Source organism: Astatotilapia calliptera, chromosome 10 (genome assembly GCF_964374335.1).
Source record: "Astatotilapia calliptera chromosome 10, fAstCal68.1, whole genome shotgun sequence".
Lineage (NCBI taxonomy): Eukaryota > Metazoa > Chordata > Actinopteri > Cichliformes > Cichlidae > Astatotilapia > Astatotilapia calliptera.
Window position 1 is genome coordinate 4693793 of NC_137431.1, and position 21011 is coordinate 4714803.

Below are 21011 nucleotides of genomic sequence, written 5' to 3' on the forward strand. Positions count from 1 at the left end.
ATAGTTTGAGAAAATACTGCTTTAAACTCCTAAGACCCAAACTCTTCCATGGCATGCATTTTTAATTTCTCTTTGATATTTGGGTATATTGGGACCTGATGAATGTAAAAACAATGAATCACCAGATTTTTTTTTTTTAACCTGATTTTTGTTCCTAAGAAAAATGAGATGAGGATATTCGTTTTAAATTTTGATGGAACAGTGGCAGTATGATGTCCTCGTAAGTGGATATCAGGCCCTTGTAGAGCAAAATTTAGTATTTTGGTCTAGACAACCCAAAATGTGATGTCCACATATGTGGACTCCAGGTCCTAGGAGGTTAATATTTTTGACATTTTGGCTATAAATTGCAGATTTCTTTGTAAAACACTACTTAAAAATGCATACATTACTTTTACGCTGATGATCATGCAACATGGCAGTTTTCAGTGACATTAATGGAAAGCAATTACAGTTGAAAGGGAACATTAGAGTAACTACACTTATACGTGCTACTATAGCCCATTGCCTTCAGAACTGCTGACATTACACAGTTTCTGCAGATTTGTGACTGTGGAGGCCATCTGAGTGCAGTGAACTCATTGTCATAGTCAAGAAAGCAATTTGATTTGAGCTTTGTGCCATGGTGCGCCATCCAAGCAGCCAGTAAAACAGTGGTGTGCAGTGGTCCTAAAAGGATGGACATGGTTGGTAGGATGTGTTATTTAATTACACAACCAGCAACAGTTTGAGCTACAGTCTGGATAGATTCATAATTTCATGTTGTCTACATCAAATTCTGACTTTCCCATCAGAATGTCACAGCAGAAATCCAGACTCATCAATCAGCATTTTCCCATCTTCTTGTTCCCAACTAAATTGTTGGTGAGGATGCAGACAACTTATACTGTACTCAGTTTTCTGTTCTTAGCTGATAAGAGTGTTTTTGCTATTATTGAAAATTAGCAACCCTACAGCTTGATATTCTCTTCTTTGTAAAAACAAACAAACAAACAACAACAATACCAACAAAAAAAACAGCAGCACAGGTAAGCATTTTTTTTTTCAATATTTTATTTTAATTTTTCCAGCATAGAAAAACCCATCAACAAACAAATACAGCTCAAGAAGTAGTGGCACTGTAAAGCGCTTTGGGTGCCTTGAAAAGCGCTATATAAATCCAATCCATTATTATTATTATAACAGGTAAGCATTTTAACTGTGCATCTAGAAAGCCCAGCCGTATAGGGGCACCACAAGCCAGTGTATTCTAATGCTGGTCCCAAGCCGTGATAAATAGGGAGGGTTGTAAATTTCTGGATCGGTTGGGGACTGAGTTATCAGCCTCGACTGCAAACCGGTCCTGCTGAACAACGTGTGCTCAGAATTCTGGGGGGACAAATAAAGAACGTCCCCACTTTTTTTTCTTCCCACTGGCCCTAATCCTGTTCCGTAGGAGAGCACTGTAATCAGCATGTAAAAGTGCTGAATGCGGTCAGACTTCATCTTCTTAAATTCTCTCTAACATTTGCTCACTTTCCTCCATGGTGCAAACTTAGAAAAGAATGACAACTCACGTGACCCCACTGGTCACTACATCTGTGGTCACTGAGACATAAAAACGATATGTATCAAAACTGATTAATAAAGACAGAAAAGAAAAGCGTGTACAAACTAAGGGAAGCTCCGTTCCTTCGTAAATCCTCGAGATCCATGCCTCTCGCGAGATCACGGTTGCTTAGCAACCAATGACACAGCTCTGTTGATAGAAACCCCAGTGCTATGCTAAGGAATTTTACCCAGAAAATATAAAGTGACTTTGACTTGGTAGCATGGAGGTAAGTTTGTCTTGAAAATGGTTTAGTCAGAGTATCACAGACGAACACTGGCTATTAAACGGCTAACTAAGGTGTGAAAAATGTCATTGTTTGACTTTTCATTAAAGCTAAGGAGAGACATTTTAGACTTAGCGCATAATAGCATAAAGCAAGTAGTGGGCTCATCTGTTGTGGAAAGGATTGTCTCAGTGTCCTCATGAGTCTGTGTAAAAAATCTCATACACTCATATTTTATTTATTACAGAACAGAGAAAATATATCTTTTTTTTTAGCGCAAGACATTTTACTATTTCATTAAAAATATTAGATCATTTTGAATTTGATAACAGTAACAAGTCGTAAAAAATCTGGAACAGGGCAAAAAAAGGCTGAAAAAGTAAGTGGTTCTAAAAAGAAACAGCATGTGGAACATTTTTTGTAAGCAATTAAGTGAACTGGCAACAGTTCAGTAATATGACTGACTATAAAAAGAGCAGCTTAGAGAAGCAGAAGTTCTCAGAAGTAAAGATAAATATCTGTGCAAGACTGAAAACCAGTATTGGAGTCCGACAGTTTTTGGTCATTCAAGCAGTGTTTCATTAAAAAACAGCAGGACTCTGTCATGGAAATCATTGCATGGGCTCAGCAGCATTTCTCTGTGTGAGAACATAGTTTGCATAAATTGCAATTTATTTGAACTGTTCTTTGGCCAGATGAATCAAAGTTTGAAACTAGTGTTGGAAGTGCATGGACACTGCCTCGTCTTGAATAAAGAAGAGAGGGACCATCTGGCCTCTTGCTATCACTTCAAAGACCTGCATATCTGATACTATGGAGATGCATTAGTGATAGTGGAACTGGCAGCTTGCACATCTGGACAGGCATTATCAATGCTGAGAGGTATATGCACGTTTGCGAGCAACATATGCTGTCATCCAGATAATGTCTTTTCTGGGAAAGCCTTGTATATTTCAATGAGAAAATGCTGTATATCTTGCAACAGCGTGGCTTTGTAGAAGTCCTGAATTGGTTTAAGACACAGCTGTTGCCCCCAGACCCTGAAATAGTCTGACCTTCCACAAAAAGTGCCCTCCAACAGCTGAAATATTATTTCCACTTGCTTTTAGTCAGGGAGGTCTCTTGTTTGTTTGTTTTTTGTTTCTATCGAGTCAGATTTTCTTATTGGTGCTCACGCATTCCGTCCAAATCTTAACCGAGATAGTTAATTTAATTTTTAATAAAATTTGCTTGTCTTTTTATTTAAATGTGCTTTAAAATAGATGTTTACTTTGATTTTTGTTAAAGGGTTTATGATTTGTATTTGGTCTGATAAAATGACATTGCTTTAAATGTGCTTTAAATACAGTTGATTTGACTGATAGACTTACAGTTTACCTGCTGTGTTTCCAGGAGACGGGATCAACAGGAGAAGACTCTTTTGAGTCCTTGGCAGAGTTTCAGTTGGTCCTCAGTGAGCTGGTTGGCGATGCGAGCATGGACAAAATCCGGGTGGAGTATGAGAAGCTCATCCATGCGCTGAAGAAGTCAAGAGAGAACGAAAAAAGGCTAATGTCTAAATGCAGGGAGCTGAATGCAGAGATTGTGTCCACCTCAACTAAGGTGGCTGCAGCCCTGAAATTATCCCAGGAAGATGCAACAACAATAACATCACTAAAAAGGGTATGTGCCCCGAACACAAGAACTACAGCATAGTGCAGAATAGCTTATTCATTTAGGTGCTTGACCATAGCAATCATTTTCTGATCATGAGGTAACGGGTATAGAAATGTTTTGTTTTTGTTTTTTTACGTTTTCTTTATCATGTAGCTTCTGCTAAAGAAAATAATTTGCTTACATTGTAGGAGCTGGATAAAGCCTGGAAAATGGTTGATGCTGCTCATGATAAAGAGAAGAAGGACAAAGAGACAATCAGGAAACTACAAGAAGATGTTTCCAACCTAACAAAAATGGCTGAAATTCAGACTGGGTTTTCCAGGGACCAAGAACAGAAGTGTGTCTGTGGCCCATTCTTTTGACTGTACAGATGTCGGATTAAACCATTTTTAACATGTCTGTGTGTTTTTTCTTTTGGTTTTTAGTGATCTATTTAACATGATTGATGAGCTGACCAAAGAGAGGGATAAGCTGCTGACTACAGCAGAGGGTCTGAGAGAAAAACTAAACAAAGCCATTGCAACCCAGCAAGAGATAGAGGCCAAACGAGAGCGTGCCATGGAGAGTATTTCACAGGTAAAAGCATTTGTATCTAATAATGCAACACACAGCAAGGATTAGTGATTTAAACTTTGCCTGCAAAACAGAAACTCTGTTAATAATGGGTGTCTGTAATTACATATTTAAATGAATTGTAATAATTTTCAAATATGACACAGTATTACTACCCCTGAGTGTATTACCCCTGTCTCAACAAACCCCAATACACATAAACATGCACTAATGTAGTATTTTCTGGTTCTATAGATGACTTCATGCAGTTTCTATTAGCATGTTTTGGTCTCGAGGTAGGATTGCATGACCATTGACTCTGACAAACACAATAAAATTCCACTCTAACTCCAGACTACTGCTTGTTTCCTGTCTAAACCCAGCTCCAACAGGAGCTTCAGGTGCAACAGAATGAGATTTCCCGCGAGATGAGGCTGAAGGAAAAGCTGGATAAGGAGGTAAAGCAGATGCATGTCGATATGGAGGCCAGGATGGGTGAAATCAAAGTTCTGAATCTGCAAGGCCAAAAGGCTAAAGAGGAGCAGCAGAAACTGGAGCAGCAGCTAAAAGAGCTAAAAGTAAGCAAGGAAGTGGGATGGATTATATTTCTGGTGTGACATGTTCAAAAGTAACTGCTATTGTAGTTATTGTCTCAGCTAAAACCATAGGTTATTATTGCATGAATCTTTTTTGTTAGTTGTATGTTGTGTATTTTACATATTTAGATGTTGTGCTTAAAAGGAAAAAAAAATGCCTCAAATTCTTGCGAAAACTTACTTTTTCTTACTTTACAAGAATTTGTAATAATTACCTTTACAAATAAGTATAGCGAATTAGCTCCTATTTCAATTTCAAACTTCCATACTTGTTACTTCCATACAAAGTAACAGACAGTCCAAAAAAGAAGTGAGGAAGAGTGTGCAGTCAGGGCAGAGTGGGTGGAAACAAGTGCAAGGGGTGATTTGGGATAGAAAGACAGCAGCACGAGTGAAAGGGAATTTTCACAGGTTTTTAGTGAGGTTTTGTGTGGTTTTGATGCTGCCACTAAAGAAAAAGACAGGAAACTGAGCTGGAGGTGGCAGAGCAGAGTTGCAGTGACACAGCTTCTTTCTAGTAAGATAAGATAAGATAACTCTTTATTGTCATTGCACAGTCACACATAGTACAGTAGTACAATGAAATTGGAAAAACTGTCCTACGTCGGCACTACATATAACACAACACGACACGATATGACACATCACAACGTAACAAACAACACAACACAGTATATTAACTTAGTATAAAAAAGAAGAATAAGTGTATGTGTATTGCACACTGTTATTATTGCACATTAATTATTATTGCACCTTGTTATAAATATAAATATTATTGTTATCGTTTTAAACATTGTTACCTCCCCCTAAAAAGTCCAGGGAGGTAGCCAGTCAGGTCAGCTATTTACATTGATCAGGGCCATTGCTCTGTTGTAAAAGCTGTCCTTGAGTCTATTTGTTCGGGACCTCAGCAGCCTGAACCTCCTGCCAGACGGCAGCAGCTTAAACACCCGGTGTCCTGGGTGTGTGCAGTCCCGTAGGATGCTGCGTGCCCTCTTGAGACAGCGAGTGCTGTACAGGTCCTTCAGGGAGGGAAGAGGATGTCCAATGATTTTTTGGGCCATGTTGATGACCCTCTGGAGTGCCTTTCTGTGTGCTGTGGTGCAGCTGGAGAACCACACACCGATGCAATATGTCAGCACACTTTCAATGGAGCAGCGGTAGAAGACGGTCAGCAGCTCCTTCTTCAGGTCCATTTTTCTGAGGATTCTCAGAAAGTGGAGACGCTGTTGGGCCTTCTTTAAGACCGCAGAGGTGTTAGAGCTCCATTGGAGGTCTGTGTCTATGTGCACACCCAGAAACTTGAAACTGGAGACCCTTTCCACGCACTCCCCGTTGATGCTGACAGGCTGCAGCTTGGACTTCCTCCTTCTGAAGTCAACTACCAGTTCTTTTGTTTTGGTGGTATTGAGGTCCAGGTTGTTGTCTGCACACCAATCTGACAGCCTCTGAACTTCAGCTCTGTATGCAGTCTCATCTCCCCCTGAGATGAGCCCCACCACAGTGGTATCATCTGCAAACTTGATGACTGTGTTGTCTGGGTGGGAACTAACACAGTCATGTGTGTACAGAGTGTACAGTAGGGGACTCAGTACACAGCCTTGTGGAGAGCCGGTGTTGAGGCTGAGGGCTGAGGAAAGATGAGGCCCCACTCTAACTCTCTGTACACGGTCTGAGAGGAAGTCTCTGATCCAGCGGCAGGTGGTGGAAGGAAGTCCAATTTCCAGCAGTTTATCTATTAGTCTGTCCGGGAGTATCGTATTGAAAGCAGAGCTAAAGTCAACAAAGAGCAGCCTGGCGTAACGGCCCTGCACTTCCAGGTGAGAGATGGTGGTGTGGAGCGTTGTAGCAATGGCATCTTCAGTTGATCTGTTAGCTCTGTATGCAAACTGGAGCGGGTCGAGTGTGGGTGGCAGGCAGGACATGATGTGACGTCGGACCAGTTTCTCAAAGCACTTCATTATAACAGGTGTTAGAGCAACTGGTCGGTAGTCGTTGAGGCTGCTAATGTTGGTACGCTTTGGCAGTGGGACAATTGTGGCTGACTTTAGGCACGGCGGGATGCAGGACTGGGACAGTGAAGTGTTGAAGATCTTAGTGAAGACCCCAGCCAGCTGGTCTGCACACTCTTTTAGAAAAGGATCGAAGACCACTTCACCACCAACAACTCACGACAGGTATGGCAGGGAGTTCAGCACTTAACCAACTACAAACCTGGCAATACCACGTTGACTGAGGGTAACGCGGAGCTTGCAGAGGAGCTGAACCACTTCTTCGCACGCTTTGAGGTGAAGGGACCAGAGGCAGCAGCAGCAAAAACATCGGACAGCAGCAGCCCAAGCCTCATAGTGCAGGAATATGAGGTGAGGCGCACACTGAGGGCAGTGAACCCCAGGAAGGCCAAGTATTGTCTTGATGCATCCTCAATCATCCAGGTAAGTAAATCCCAAAAGGTTGATTGTGTTCATCTGGACGCAGCGTTTTCAGTGGGAGAAACGTTTGGTCACTCATCCAAGTGACTTCTTCAGTCTCAGCTGACTGCAGGTTTCCCCAATCTTATAAACAGGACATTTGCATAATGACTGAAGCTAATGAATGAACAATGAGCTGGGGGTCAGTTCCTTGATCATTAATATGCAAATTCTCATGACCATTGATCAACAAACACTGATCAAGGTAAACTGATCATTGATCAATGGCCATGAGTCCCATTCACACAGGTGGGGAATGGTTGCAATCACAGCATTGTCAGATGGTGATAGATGTACCCTTAGGCCCCCTCCTCGATTCAGAGATGGTCTTTCCCTTTTCACGTAAATGGCCTCCTTGACTCTGTGCTCAAACCAGCGTTCCTCCTTGTCCAGGATGTGAACATCCTCATCAGTGAAAGAGTGTCCACTGGCCTGTAGGTGTACATAAACTGCGGAGTCCTGGCCTGACGAGGTTGCTCTTCTGTGTTGTGCCATCCGCTTCACCAGAGATTGTTTGGTTTCCCCGATGTATAAATCCTGGGAATCCTCCTGGCACTTAACAGCTCACACTATGTTATTCTGTTTGTGTCGAGGGACCCGATCCCTGCGGTGGACTAATTTTTGGCACACCTTGTTTTGGGATTTAAAAACTACAGAGAAAAATCTTTAGAAAAAATGTGTCTCAACTGTTCCGATACTCCTGACACATACAGGATCACTACAGGTTTTCTCTTAGGCAGCAGTTGTCCTTCCCTCCTGGATCGGCTGGAGCTTTCTTTAGCTGCCTTCCTAGATTTGACAAATGTCCAGCTGGGATAACCACATTTACTCAGGGCCTCTTTCTAGTATTTTAGGGTCCTTACCTAAAGGTCAGGGTTTTGTGACTTGGCAATATGTGAATAAAATTGAATTGATTTGAAAGAAAGAATACATATTTGTTCTCTAACTGCAACAGATTTTGAATGAAAAGTCAACCAAGGAGTTGGAGCAGATGCAGACGAAGAACACCAAGCTGCAGCACGAGTGTGAGCAGCTGTCATCAACCAAAGAACACCTCTCCCTGCAAAATCAACAGAATATAAATGAGCTTAAGGTACACTGTTGTCCACTAATGTACACTTAAACAGTCACAACATGGTACTGTTCAGAGAGTTCATTAAGACATATCAGAATGTAGTCAGCGTCAGTGTCCTGCATGTACAATGACATATGCTGTCCATATCCCTCTTTCATCACTGTGTGTAATGTTTCAAACACCCTGCTGCCCCCACTGGTCAGATGAGAGAGGAGGAGGTGAGTCAGTTGCGTCAGGAAGTTGCCAAACAAACAAAGATGAGAGAAGCCATCCAGAAGAAGTTCCACCAGATAGAGGATCAGAAAGCTGATGTGGATGTGCAACGGGAGACCCTGAAAGCACAGATCGCTGGTCTGGAGAAAGGTAAAGGAGCTTACCTTATGACTCATGAAACACAAGCACATGACCGTCTGACATCTGCAACTTTGAAGTAGAAATTTTACAGGCGTATACTGAATAATATATAATTTTGAGGCAGTGACAGTAATCACTATGATAAAAAAAAAAATAAAAAAAACTGTAAGCCAGAATGTAAGTGGCTTTTTGGTATTACGAACAAAATCCTGCAATGAAAAATCCTTTGAAGGAGTTTGGAGAACGTGTTTCTTTTGTGGCCATGGATACATATTGTATTGGTGGCTGACTTAATGAGGCCAAAAAGTAAGAAAGTGTTAAGATTGTTAGAAATGCACACAAACACCTGATCAGAACAGAGTAGAGGGATGCAGCACTAAGTGTTAGTTTGATCTACTTTTGTGTGCTACCGTCATTTTCATTAATGAGTGAGACACCACAAAGCCTTCTAAATTGCAGTGTAATTTTTCAGTGCAATTTCTAGGCCTGAGAAATGACTTCAGATGACACAGCGCCACACTCATGGAAGAAAAATGGTCAATTTTGAAATGTTCAACACAACTGACCGTGAGCAGACATCATTTAGTAATCATCACCCTTCTTCCTCTACAGATCTTGAATCTTCTCAGAAGCAAGTAGAAGCTGACAAGAAAGCCATAGAGGAGCTGATCCGAGAGAGAGACATCTTAAATAAGGTATCCGTTATAGTTTATAGTTCTGTGACACACTATCAACCAAGCTGGGACATTTTATAGGATGTGCTCATTTTGAATCTGATTACAACGTAACCTTTTTAAGCCTCTGAGGTCATAATTATAATACTGTATAATCATCCCTGCACTTCGGGAGAGCAGCATAAACCACTGCTAGTAAATGCTCCTTTGCAATATCAGACAAAAACAAATACCTGAACCCCAAATATGTATTGAGATGATTTACTATATAACATGTTTGCTTTTCACTATGGTTCACGTTCATTTACAGTGAGATGTGTCCAGTACATAAGCATGGGTATTTTGTTGGCTTTAATCTATTTTTGTGGTCTAAGGCTAATATGTATGAAAACTTCAAGTCCACTTAACTGCACTGTTAGGATTAAAACTATGATGATATAGTTTGAGTTCTGCACTTTTGACACAAATTGAAAGCTGCTGGGTCATCTCACCCGTTCTTTTATGAGCATGTTACGCCCCACTTAAAAGCAAAGTCTTGGGGGGTAACAAAGTGAAAAAGAAATGATAAACTTCCCCAAGGTAGATGTCAGTAAAACACGATTCATTACACAACACTACTTAAGCAAGTATGAACACAGGGAAGCTCTGTTCGTCAGGGTCTCCAAGGCCAAAACAACAAACAAAACACCCCCTTTCTAACTAAAAACAAACTGAGTTTTCTCTATCGAAAAACAAAAGTGCATTAGCTGAGCTCCCTGACTGGCCACAAAACAGGAGAAAATGATTGAAACAAAAATGGCAGAGAACCCCTACCTGCTTCCACTGTGGTTCACAGATATCTTAGTAAAGGCACACCCTTACTCACAAAAAAACACAACACACCAAGGTTACACCAAAGTTGTAAATTCACACACACGCAGCCGCAGATTGCTGCCCAAACCACTGCAGCTCACAGCTTGAGCAAAAAGGGGGAAGAAGACAAGGTGTGGTGGTTTGAGATGGCAGTCTGTATGCCCTGGCTGACTAGCTGTAACACACCTCAGCTGCAGCTCATGAGGCAGACCTGGAACACAGGAGAGGGAGAAAAGGCTCTCTCTCATATAGGGAGAGCCACTAGAGGTCAGCGACCGTAACACCCCCCCCCCCCCCCCCCCCACACACACACACACACACACATAAAATATTACATAAAATAAAACAGACATACTTTTAACACATACCACCGAGTTCGTTAGGGAGTTTAACACTGCGTCCTGGACAGTGCACCAGCTACCACATTGTCCATACCTCTCTTATGTCTGATGTCTATGTTGTACTCTTGAGCAAGCAATGCCCAACTCATCAATCTCTGGTTGTGATTGAAGGGTTCCTTTGGACTGCACAAACGAGTCAAAGGAGCCACTACTGTCGACAAATTCCAGCAGAAACATCTGTAGTAGCCCACTAGACCCAAGAAGCGCCTGAGCTCCCGTCTTGTGGTGGACACAGGGTAGCTCAGGACAGCTTCCACCTTTGCATTTACAGGGCACTCCTGGCAGTGTCCCAGTTGCTTGCCGAGGTATGTCACTACTGCCTTGGCAAATTCACATTTTGCCAGGTTCAAGGTTAGGGAAGCCTGGGCTAAATGACCAAAAAGATTCCTTAGTGTGCTAATGTGCTCAGTCCAGCACAACGAATATATCACGATATCATCCAAATACACGTTACAGTTTTTAATGCCTGCTAACACAGAGTTTATAAGCCGTTTGAAAGTGGCTGGTGCATTTCGCATACCAAATGCCATTACTGTGTACTGCAGGAAATGGTCTGGAGTAACAAAAGCTGAAATATTAGAGGCTCTACTAGTTAAAGGAACCTGCCAGTACCCTTTTAACAAATCTAATTTTGTTATGTAGGTAGGTAGGCTCTGTAAGTGTTTGGGAACTGATGAGGCCAATATTGAAATGCTTGCCAGTTCGCATAGGATTTCATAGCCCTCTCTGACCCTCTCTTTACCTCCACCATGCTCACCCTTCAAGATTACCCCTACTCCATTTTGTTTCCTATCTACATCATGGTGGGACAGTTGCATCCTCACACAATACCCTATATCAGGTTATTGTGTGAGGATGCAACTCTAGTCCTCGAGAGCTACTGCCCTGCAGCTTTTTGATCCCTAGCATCCCTATTCCAACACAGCTGAATCAAATGGTTGAATGAACTCTTCAGCATGTCTTCCAGTTTGGCAAAGGTCTGGAAACAAGCCATTAATTTGATTCAGGTATGTTGGAACAAGAATGCATCTAAAAGCTGCAGGACAGTAACTCTCGAAGACTGAAGTTGGAGATCCCTGCCTTAAATCAGCCTTTGTTCTCTCTCCCTTTATCAGTCATAATCTTTATATTTAAAATCCCACTCTCACCTCAACACTCCTGACTTCCCTTCTCTCTCGTTGCCTCCTAACACACCCTGTCCCCCTCCTCCCGCTTTGTCTTCAGCCAAGAGTAGCACAGTTTCCATCGGCACTGCCCAACAGCACCCGGGGCGATTTGTTGTTAACCTGGGCCCTGAGCGATCCAGTGTGGAAATCTCATTCCTGATGACACACATATATATTTGAGAAAGTTTTACACCAGATGCCCTTTCTGACACAACCCTCCCCATTAATCCAGGCTAAGAACCAGCACTAAGAGTACCCTGAATTGTGGTGCTCCTGTGGCTGGATCAGAATCATGAAGGGTTTTCATGGATGTATTTTTGTACTCTACCAAGAAGAAAGCTTTAAGCTGGATGATTGCTGTTGAGGATGTGGCATCTGAGTATTCAGATCACAGGCCAGTTTTAAAAGATTTTGTGCTCTGGGAGCTTAGCAGTGGTTCTGGATGTTGTCTATATCTCTCTTTTCTATGGATGGAGGAGTTTTACCTTGTGTTTTTTAATCTGGTGACAAAACATGCTCGATATTGATATTATTTTTCATGCAGACATTAATACACAAAATCATTTTGTTTGTAATACCAGAAGAGATTCAGTACTGGTTTCCACATTGTTGACTGTGTACACACAGGCTGACATCAAACTCAAGAACATATGTTTAAAAAAATAGTTAAACTTCTCAGTTTTTAATTCAGAATTTTTGTTATTTATTTTTTGTTGTGATAAATGTGTGATTATGATTAACTGATATAGAAGAGGTCTACAGGGTACTTGCCTCAATCACTCTTCATATTCAGTAACCAGTTGTTTCTGTATAACAGTACTAAATGAGTGTGTCTTCCTTTTGGTCCTCAGCAGCTGGAGCCTATGTTAATGCTTACTGTTTTTATGCTTGTATTCCCATGAGCAGAACTTAATCAAAGCTGTGCAGTCAACTGAGAAGCAGCAAAACCTTGTCAAGCTCCTTGAGCAGGACAAGAAAACGTTGGAGCACGAGATCAGCGGCTACCGCCTGGAGGCCCAGAAGCAGCGCAAAATCATCCAGCAGCTGGAGAAAGAGCGTGACCGCTACATCAACGAGACCAGCAACCTCATACAGAAGGCAGGTCTTGCAGGAGGAGCTAGTCTCCTGGATTAGCTTGTTCGTTTTTGGGTTTTTTTACAAATGGGACTTTTCCTCTTTCCACAGGTACAACAAAAAATGAATGATGTAGAAGTTAGAGAAACAGAGATATTTGACTGGAAGAAGAAGGTCACTGAGGCTGCGTGCAAGCTCAAACAGCACGAGAACTTGCTGGAGACTGTCGTGTCTGAAAGGAACCTCTACAGCAAAAACCTCATTGAAACTCAGGTAATAGCAAAGTGATGATGTGAATCACTGCTGGTGTCATCACTCAGCAGAGCTTAATTACACCAGGGAAAGGTTGAACACACCATATTTACAGATGTTTATATTGTAATTCCTCTTCATCTTTTCTCTTCTTCCCTTTTCTGTGTGGTCATTGTGTTCTATCTTTCTCCCTTAGGAAGAGATTGCAGAGATGAAGAGGAAGATGAAGACCATGAACAACCAGGTCACCCGACTCAGAGATGAGATCAGTGGGAAAGAGCTGGCCCTTGCCAAGGATCAACAGGAGCACAAACGCTTAGAGAAAGAAAACGAGACCCTCAAGGTACAGAAAGGTTCCACAGCGGTTCATGATGGAGTGTGGGTCTGACCTCGTCCTTATTTATCTGCTGATTTGTCTTTTTAGTAACTTGACTCTTGTGAAAATATATATTCATTTGAATCCCACCATTGCCATTCTGGATGGTTTTGCCTGTATTGTACAGTTTTCTAAAATTGATTTAATTGATTTAAATTCTTCTTTATAAATGCTTTTATAAAATAGTACAAAATGCCTTCTGCAAAATGTAACTAAAACTTTCACCAGTAGAGGGAAGTGTTTCACTAGAAAATGCTTATTACTTCAGTTGGTCAACACAGTCACTTCCAAGCTAGATGATCCTGGGTTTACACCAACTGTGTGGAGTTTCTCCCTGTGACTGTTTGGGTGGTGCTTCCATGTTTACCATACATGTGGATGGGAGCGTGAATGGTTGATTTTCTCTCTGTTGTTTGCCTGTTGTTTTTACTGTTTCTTTTTTGGGGGGGGAGGTTTGAAAACGGTTGTTTTCCACGTGCTTCAGCTGCTGTTTGTTGCACTACTCTTGACATTTTGAGCTTCCTCTCATGTTGCATTTAGGGTACAGTGGCGTTGCAGTGGAATAATTCCCTCTGTGTCTTTTGTTTATCATCCATGACATCAGTGGAAATCGTAATTGGGTGAATAAAAGATGTGAGGGAGAGTTCATAAGAAACCATGAATCTGTCTGCACTTATACTAGACCGCTAATGTAAATAATGATGTTTGCTGTGAGACAGTGCAGAGTAGAGCAGAGTGACAACAGAGAGTACCTTAAATACCCTGTGAAAAATACCACTTCAATACTGGGATTGGCATTTTAAAAAGAATGTAGCCAAACAATCACAGTTGGGAAAGTTTATTAAGAAATGGTCCCCACTCCTCTGTCCACTTTTTTGCCTTCTCACCAAACAGTTTCTACTTTAACTCTTGCAATGTTCAGGATCACAGCATCTCTGAAGTTCATTTAATAAATCATAATCCTAAACATTGGTAATATAAAAACACATATTGCTAAATTGAGAGGTTTTATATCTGATATAGTGATCTAGCTTTTTTATTAGACTCAGTTGGCATCACTTCTAATCACTTGTGTTGACATTTCAGGCTGAACAGTATTTCCTGAAAATCCTGTCTTGTTCACCTATTTTTTTGATTGCCTTTAATTTTATAATGATCCACTACACAGCACTAGAGAATAAATTTCATTACAGGAGATGGCTTTCACCCACAGGTATTAAACCACTGGAGTGATTTGAATTACTCCAGTGAGTAACTGACAGATTTCAATATATACATGTAAATGGGGGGATTGCAATTATGAATTGGTGGTATATAGATAAAATTGTCTTGAACTGAATTAAATCCATGTTTGCTCCTATCTAAATTTCCTGCATTTCCTACAGGCAGAATTGCAGCTGATCAAGCTCCAGCTGGAAGAAACAAAGCAGTGTGTAGACAGCCAGAAAACAGAGCAGCAAAAACTGCAGAAGATAATATCAGATGCTGATGCTGAGCAGACCCAACAGAAGAAACAACTGGAACAGGTAAAGAAGGAGAAACATAGACGGGTAGAGAGAGACAGAAAAAGACTCTGATTATGTGTTCTCTCAAGGTGATCAGAGAGCGGGACAGCCTGGGCAAGCAGCTGCTGCATAGCAATGACGAGCGTACACTGTTGTATGAGAAGATCAGAATCCAGCAGTCAATCCTAAGCAAGGGGGACTTTCACTACAAGCAGAGGATCGAAGACATCCGCCTGCTCAAGCTGGAGATCAAGAGGCTCAGACGCAAGAAAAGCATCCTTGACAAGACTTTGCCCAACACAGAGGAGCTGAGGTAAAGGGAGGCATTCGTGGCCAATAGTGAAGAAGGAGAAGGAAGGCAAGATACAAGCATTGAGCACAAAAAGGAAAAGGAATGAGGGGACCCGCAGAGCGCAGTATTTAGAGTAAAAGAGCCAAAAGGAGTGAGATGGAAAGATTGTTAGGTAGGAATCGCTGCTGTCAAACAGTAAATTGTTTCACATAGATCCTTTAAAAAATTCCAGTATTTCTTGTGATATTTTCACAATGGATTCATTTTTAAACTCTTAATTAATAGAGTGAAGCAGTAGAATGTTGTTTTTGGCTCCAGTTTGACGGAATTTAAATGGAAATTATGTTAATATGTAATCCTGTATTTTAGGCAAGAGCTGTTTCATCTGCAGAGGCAGCTGCTCAGAGAGAGAGCAAGGAACAGCGTGCTTGAGGAGCAACTGAAGCCGATAAATATTCACAGATGGAGGCAACTAGAGGTGAATGATTTATCCTTGTGTTAGCTCGTAACTTTCATAGCACTAGCTTTTCTTTTTCACATGTTCTAAATGACTGACTTGCAGGGGAGTGACCCTGGTAAATACGAGCTCATCCGTAAGATTCAGTCCTTACAAAAGCGCCTGATCGCCAAAACCCAAGACCTTGAGGAACGTGAGCTCTTGTTGCAGGTGAACACCTGAACACTTGTTTTAAACTAACTGATCTAACTAATGATCTTCGCTTTGTACCTGCACAAGCCTCTTTGGATCATTAGTCTTTTGAAGTTTACGCATAAAAATAAGTGTGACTCACAGATGCATGGTCTTCTTTTAAGCCATGTACTTTACCCATAACTTCCTTTCTTTTAATTTTACCATGAAGGAAAAGGAGAAGCTGTATGTGGAGCTAAAGCACATTCTGGCCCGGCAGCCAGGTCCTGAGGCAGCCGAGCAGCTCCAGCAGTGTCAGTGGACCATCCGAGACAGAACCAAAAAGCTCAAGGTCTTGTGCAGAAAATTACAGATTTGTATCATTTGTTTGCGTTTACTTTTTGATATAAATAATGACTTCAATAAAATAATATATATTGTTTTAAAGTCAGAAAATTGGCATCAACATAAAAGACAGTATTTTTTAATATCTATTTTAGACAGATGGCACTGGTTTCTCACATCTCTGACAAAAATATGTTTTTCCATCTTATTTTTCAGGCACTGATAGCAGAGTTGAGGATGCTTGACTCGAAGATGAATGAGTATAAAAGTGAGAATCAAAGACTGGCCACGGAGCTAGCAAACGTTACGAAGAAATACCTAAGTGAGAAAAAGCTCCAAAGGTGAGGCTGATCTTTGTTCTAATTAAAAGCTCCAGTATATAACGCACTGAGAAAACGTTCAGCTGCTCATCCTTTCGTTCACTGTGTGTCTCCTCAGTGAGCAGAGGACAAAGATCAAGGTGGAGCACCCGGAGCTTCTGCCTCAGCTGAGCAGCAAACCCCATTTTACAGGAGGAGGTTTCAGAGTTGATAACCCTGTAAGAAGATAATTTAACTAAAACTAAAACATTCAAAATGAATAGTTCACAAATCATGACATGACCTCGCACCTGTCCATGACCTCAGTAGCATAAGGTTGACCATTTGTTGCTTTCAGTTTTATGTTCTAATATAGTATTTTTGATGTGTGTAAATCTTTGGCAAAATTCCAGCAAAACCTGTACTTAGGTCTTTAAGAGCTTGGCTCTGCAGTACACCAGCATGAATTTATTTATATTGTGCTTTGTTTAATAAGAGTGATTATGCAAATCTTAAAAGAGCAATATAGGTATGAAAGAATATTTGTACGCAGATTAGAAATAGCAGTATGGTTCTGATGGGCAATGTTCCCTCTAAGCTGCGCGCGTGTGCAATTGCGCACTGCTGGCACGGTCTCTGCGCACAGAAAATCTGCATTGCGCACAAAAAAAAATCTAACCTGAATTGAAATTAAAATTAAAACTTTAACAATTCTGTTTTGCAGTGTTAGTCAGTTAGTGACTGGCTGCTCCCGTGTGGGATTAGAACTACAGTGGGGCAAAAAAGTATTTAGTCAGCCACCGATTGTGCAAGTTCCCCCACCTAAAATGATGACAGAGGTCAGTAATTTGCACCAGAGGTACACTTCAACTGTGAGAGACAGAATGTGAAAAAAAAAATATCCATGAATCCACATGGTAGGATTTGTAAAGAATTTATTCGTAAATCAGGGTGGAAAATAAGTATTTGGTCAATAACAAAAATACAACTCAATACTTTGTAACATAACCTTTGTTGGCAATAACAGAGGTCAAACATTTACTATAGGTCTTTACCAGGTTTGCACACACAGTAGCTGGTATTTTGGCCCATTCCTCCATGCAGATCTTCTCGAGAGCAGTGATGTTTTGGGGCTGTCGCCGAGCAACACGGACTTTCAACTCCCGCCACAGATTTTCTATGGGGTTGAGGTCTGGAGACTGGCTAGGCCACTCCAGGACTTTCAAATGCTTCTTACGGAGCCACTCCTTTGTTGCCCGGGCGGTGTGTTTTGGATCATTGTCATGTTGGAAGACCCAGCCTCGTTTCATCTTCAAAGTTCTCACTGATGGAAGGAGGTTTTGGCTCAAAATCTCACGATACATGGCCCCATTCATTCTGTCCTTAACACGGATCAGTCGTCCTGTCCCCTTGGCAGAAAAACAGCCCCATAGCATGATGTTTCCACCCCCATGCTTCACAGTAGGTATGGTGTTCTTGGGATGCAACTCAGTATTCTTCTTCCTCCAAACACGACGAGTTGAGTTTATACCAAAAAGTTCTACTTTGGTTTCATCTGACCACATGACATTCTCCCAATCCGCTGTATCATCCATGTGCTCTTTTTTTTTTTTTTTTTTTGCCTGTCCCGTTTAGCTCTTTTGCCATCAGAATTGTTGTCTAAAGGCAAAGAAAGATGCCCAACGGATTTACTTTACCAAATTGACCATCCCAGCCTTGCCGTAATGGTCCATTTGATTCACCTTTTATTGTTTATTTTATTTTCACTTACTGAATACGGGACAGACTTGACTGGGGGAAAGAAGGGGAGAAAGAAAGAAGGAAAGAGAAACAGCTGAGAAGAGGGACGGGGGAGAAGGGCAAAAAACATAAACCAACAGAATGAGCAGAAAAAAAAAAGAAAAAAAATGCATATATCAATCACCTGGATCACCTGCTGAGAAAGAAAAAAGAAAGCAAGCAGAAGAGAACAAGAGTAATAGAATAAACAACATCACAATGATATATGGGAATATGACAGTAAATACTAAATATTAAACATTATTGTGCAGCACATAAGATCAACAGAACACAGTGTGCTTTGAGGTAGGAGCCAAAAAGGGTGTAGTTTGTGGGTGTGATCACCCGTGTGTACACCTGTGAGCATGGACGCGCTTGTTTTTTGTTTTTTAAAAGGTTCCTTCATGTAATGATCTGCTAGAGGGTGTGGGGGGGCCACAGCCCCGTCCTCCAGGGCATGAAGCAGGTATGGAGGAGATCAAAACTCCAGACATCCAGAGGCCCCCAGAACACAAGAGACCAAGGAAGACCAACAGAGGGGCAGCCGCGCCACTGTCCCAGAAAGAGCTGAGGAGAGTCCCAGATGAGGGCTCACTCAGCAGCCGCGGAGCAGAAGCCAGGGGGAGTTGCAGTGACGCGCCCGTGAGCTCCGCCGGCAGCCAGCCGTGCCTGAGTGACCGAGCCCCAGGCCGAGAGGCCGGGGGCACCCCACCTCCGAAGTGGCCCGAGCAAGCCCCAGGCTCCAGGCCCCGATAAGCGGCCGCCAAGGAGTGAGCCGGTGTGTACCTGGACGCCCATCCCCGGACACAAAGAACCACCAACGCACCGATGTCTGAGGGAGTCCGCCACTGGCAGGGGAAGTGGTGGTGGGGGGAGATAGGCCTCCAAACCTTGGCGGGCCTGAGATGTCCCCAGAGAGGTGGCGCCTGACACCCAACCTGACATATAGACACAGAAATACAGGCACACACAGACACAAACATCCATTCCCACCCTCATGCTCTCATATGCACTTACTCCACACTCAACCAACGTGGAGACAGACATAAAGAGACGCTGTACACACGATCACACTCCCCAAGCGTACTCTACGAACCGGGTCTAGGTACCCTTGCCCCTGGAGGGGGAACTGCACCCAGACCCAGGTGGTGTTACCCTTTTCCCTGCGGTGGGGGGAGGCAGACCGCCCCGACTCCGCAGCAGCAGGGAGGCCCCACACTCCAGACCGCAGTCGGACGGCCAACTCCTCCTCCTATCCCCCCCGCTCCAGCAGGTCGCAGAGAACGGGGGTGAGAGAAGACTCCAAACCTCCCTCCACCCGCTCATTGTAGTGTTGATGCATGTGTGTTCTAAGGTGCATTTAAAACCCAGGAGGGCATGGAGCTACCTGCCAGAGAGCAGCAGGTAAGTGCATGGTCCCTCCTGCTAGCCCTCAATGTCTACGTGTATTTAACCTTGTGCTCTCTGGCAAACTTCAGACGGGCCTGGACATGCACTGGCTTCAGCAGCGGAACACGTCTGGCACTGCGGGATTTGATTCCCTGCCGTTGTAGTGTGTTACTGATGGTGACCTTTGTTACTTTGGTCCCAGCTCTCTGCAGGTCATTCACCAGGTCCCCCCGTGTGGTTCTGGGATCTTTGCTCACCGTTCTCATGATCATTTTGACCCCACGGGATGAGATCTTGCGTGGAGCCCCAGATCGAGGGAGATTATCAGTGGTCTTGTATGTCTTCCATTTTCTGATGATTGCTCCCACAGTTGATTTTTTCACACCAAGCTGCTTGCCTATTGTAGATTCACTCTTCCCAGTCTGGTGCAGGTCTACAATACTTTTCCTGGTGTCCTTCGAAAGCTCTTTGGTCTTGGCCATGGCGGCGTTTGGAGTCTGACTGTTTGAGGCTGTGGACAGGTGTCTTTTATACAGATGATGAGTTCAAACAGGTGCCATTCATACAGGTAACGAGTGGGGGACAGAAAAGCTTCTTACAGAAAACGTTACAGGTCTGTGAGAGCCAGAGATTTTCCTTGTTTGAGGTGACCAAATACTTATTTTCCACCCTAATTTACGAATCAATTCTTTACAAATCCTACCATGTGGATTCATGGATTTTTTTTTCACATTCTGTCTCTCACAGTTGAAGTGTACCTCTGGTGCAAATTACTGACTTCTGTCATCATTTTAAGTGGGGGAACTTGCACAATCGGTGGCTGACTAAATACTTTTTTGCCCCACTGTATGCCACCTTATCCCAATGATGCGATTCACATTCGTATATACGCAGCTAATCAACGTCGTTGACAGGCTATGACAGCGTCCTTATGTGCCGACACCGGTGTTTTAGCTAGCAAAGCGGCGTGGCTGATGTGGAGTGAAGCCACGTTAATGACAACGTGTACAACCATTGGAGATGTGAGCAGGACAGACGGAACAATTGACAGAAAAAGTCTGGACTTTATACCAGTTTTTAAATTGTGTTGATAGGGCACGAAAAGCAGAGTTATGATAAAAATATCTGCAATGTTTGGTTTTCTTCCTGAATACTATCGTTATTTATATTTACTGCAGGAAGAAACGTAAAAACAGCGTTTTATAGGGAAAGCACTCTCCGCCTGTGAGCAAAAACAAAACCAAAAAACCCCACCCTTTCCTATTGGTCGAAAAATGTACCATGTCGACCAATCAAAGAATGACATGGCAACATGGCATGTAGTTGTTTAGGAAAGGGGGAAGTTTTAGGAGTGACGGCGGTGTTTTGAGATGTGAGAGATTTGCGACGTTAAGCGCAAATCTTGTGTCGTTAGTGTGTAGTGTAGTCAATAGTTTTGTTGTGTGTGTCAGAACAATGAGG

General features: G+C 42.5%; 1 protein-coding gene across 1 annotated transcript in view; it reads left to right on the top strand.

Annotated features, from left to right (window-relative positions):
- Window positions 1–1698: 1698 nt before the first annotated feature.
- Window positions 1699–21011, top strand: part of cfap58 (cilia and flagella associated protein 58) — a 33451-nt gene continuing 14138 nt past the window's right edge. Inside the window, exons 1-18 of the mRNA XM_026181816.2 lie at window positions 1699–1817; window positions 3207–3476; window positions 3659–3807; window positions 3896–4046; window positions 4406–4600; window positions 8045–8182; window positions 8368–8527; window positions 9131–9213; window positions 12518–12709; window positions 12797–12958; window positions 13134–13280; window positions 14699–14839; window positions 14908–15131; window positions 15480–15588; window positions 15673–15777; window positions 15971–16090; window positions 16300–16424; window positions 16522–16621. Coding sequence (XP_026037601.2) covers window positions 1812–1817; window positions 3207–3476; window positions 3659–3807; window positions 3896–4046; window positions 4406–4600; window positions 8045–8182; window positions 8368–8527; window positions 9131–9213; window positions 12518–12709; window positions 12797–12958; window positions 13134–13280; window positions 14699–14839; window positions 14908–15131; window positions 15480–15588; window positions 15673–15777; window positions 15971–16090; window positions 16300–16424; window positions 16522–16621 — 2577 coding nt within the window. The 5' untranslated portion in view covers window positions 1699–1811. The remainder of the gene's footprint in view (window positions 1818–3206; window positions 3477–3658; window positions 3808–3895; window positions 4047–4405; window positions 4601–8044; window positions 8183–8367; window positions 8528–9130; window positions 9214–12517; window positions 12710–12796; window positions 12959–13133; window positions 13281–14698; window positions 14840–14907; window positions 15132–15479; window positions 15589–15672; window positions 15778–15970; window positions 16091–16299; window positions 16425–16521; window positions 16622–21011) is intronic.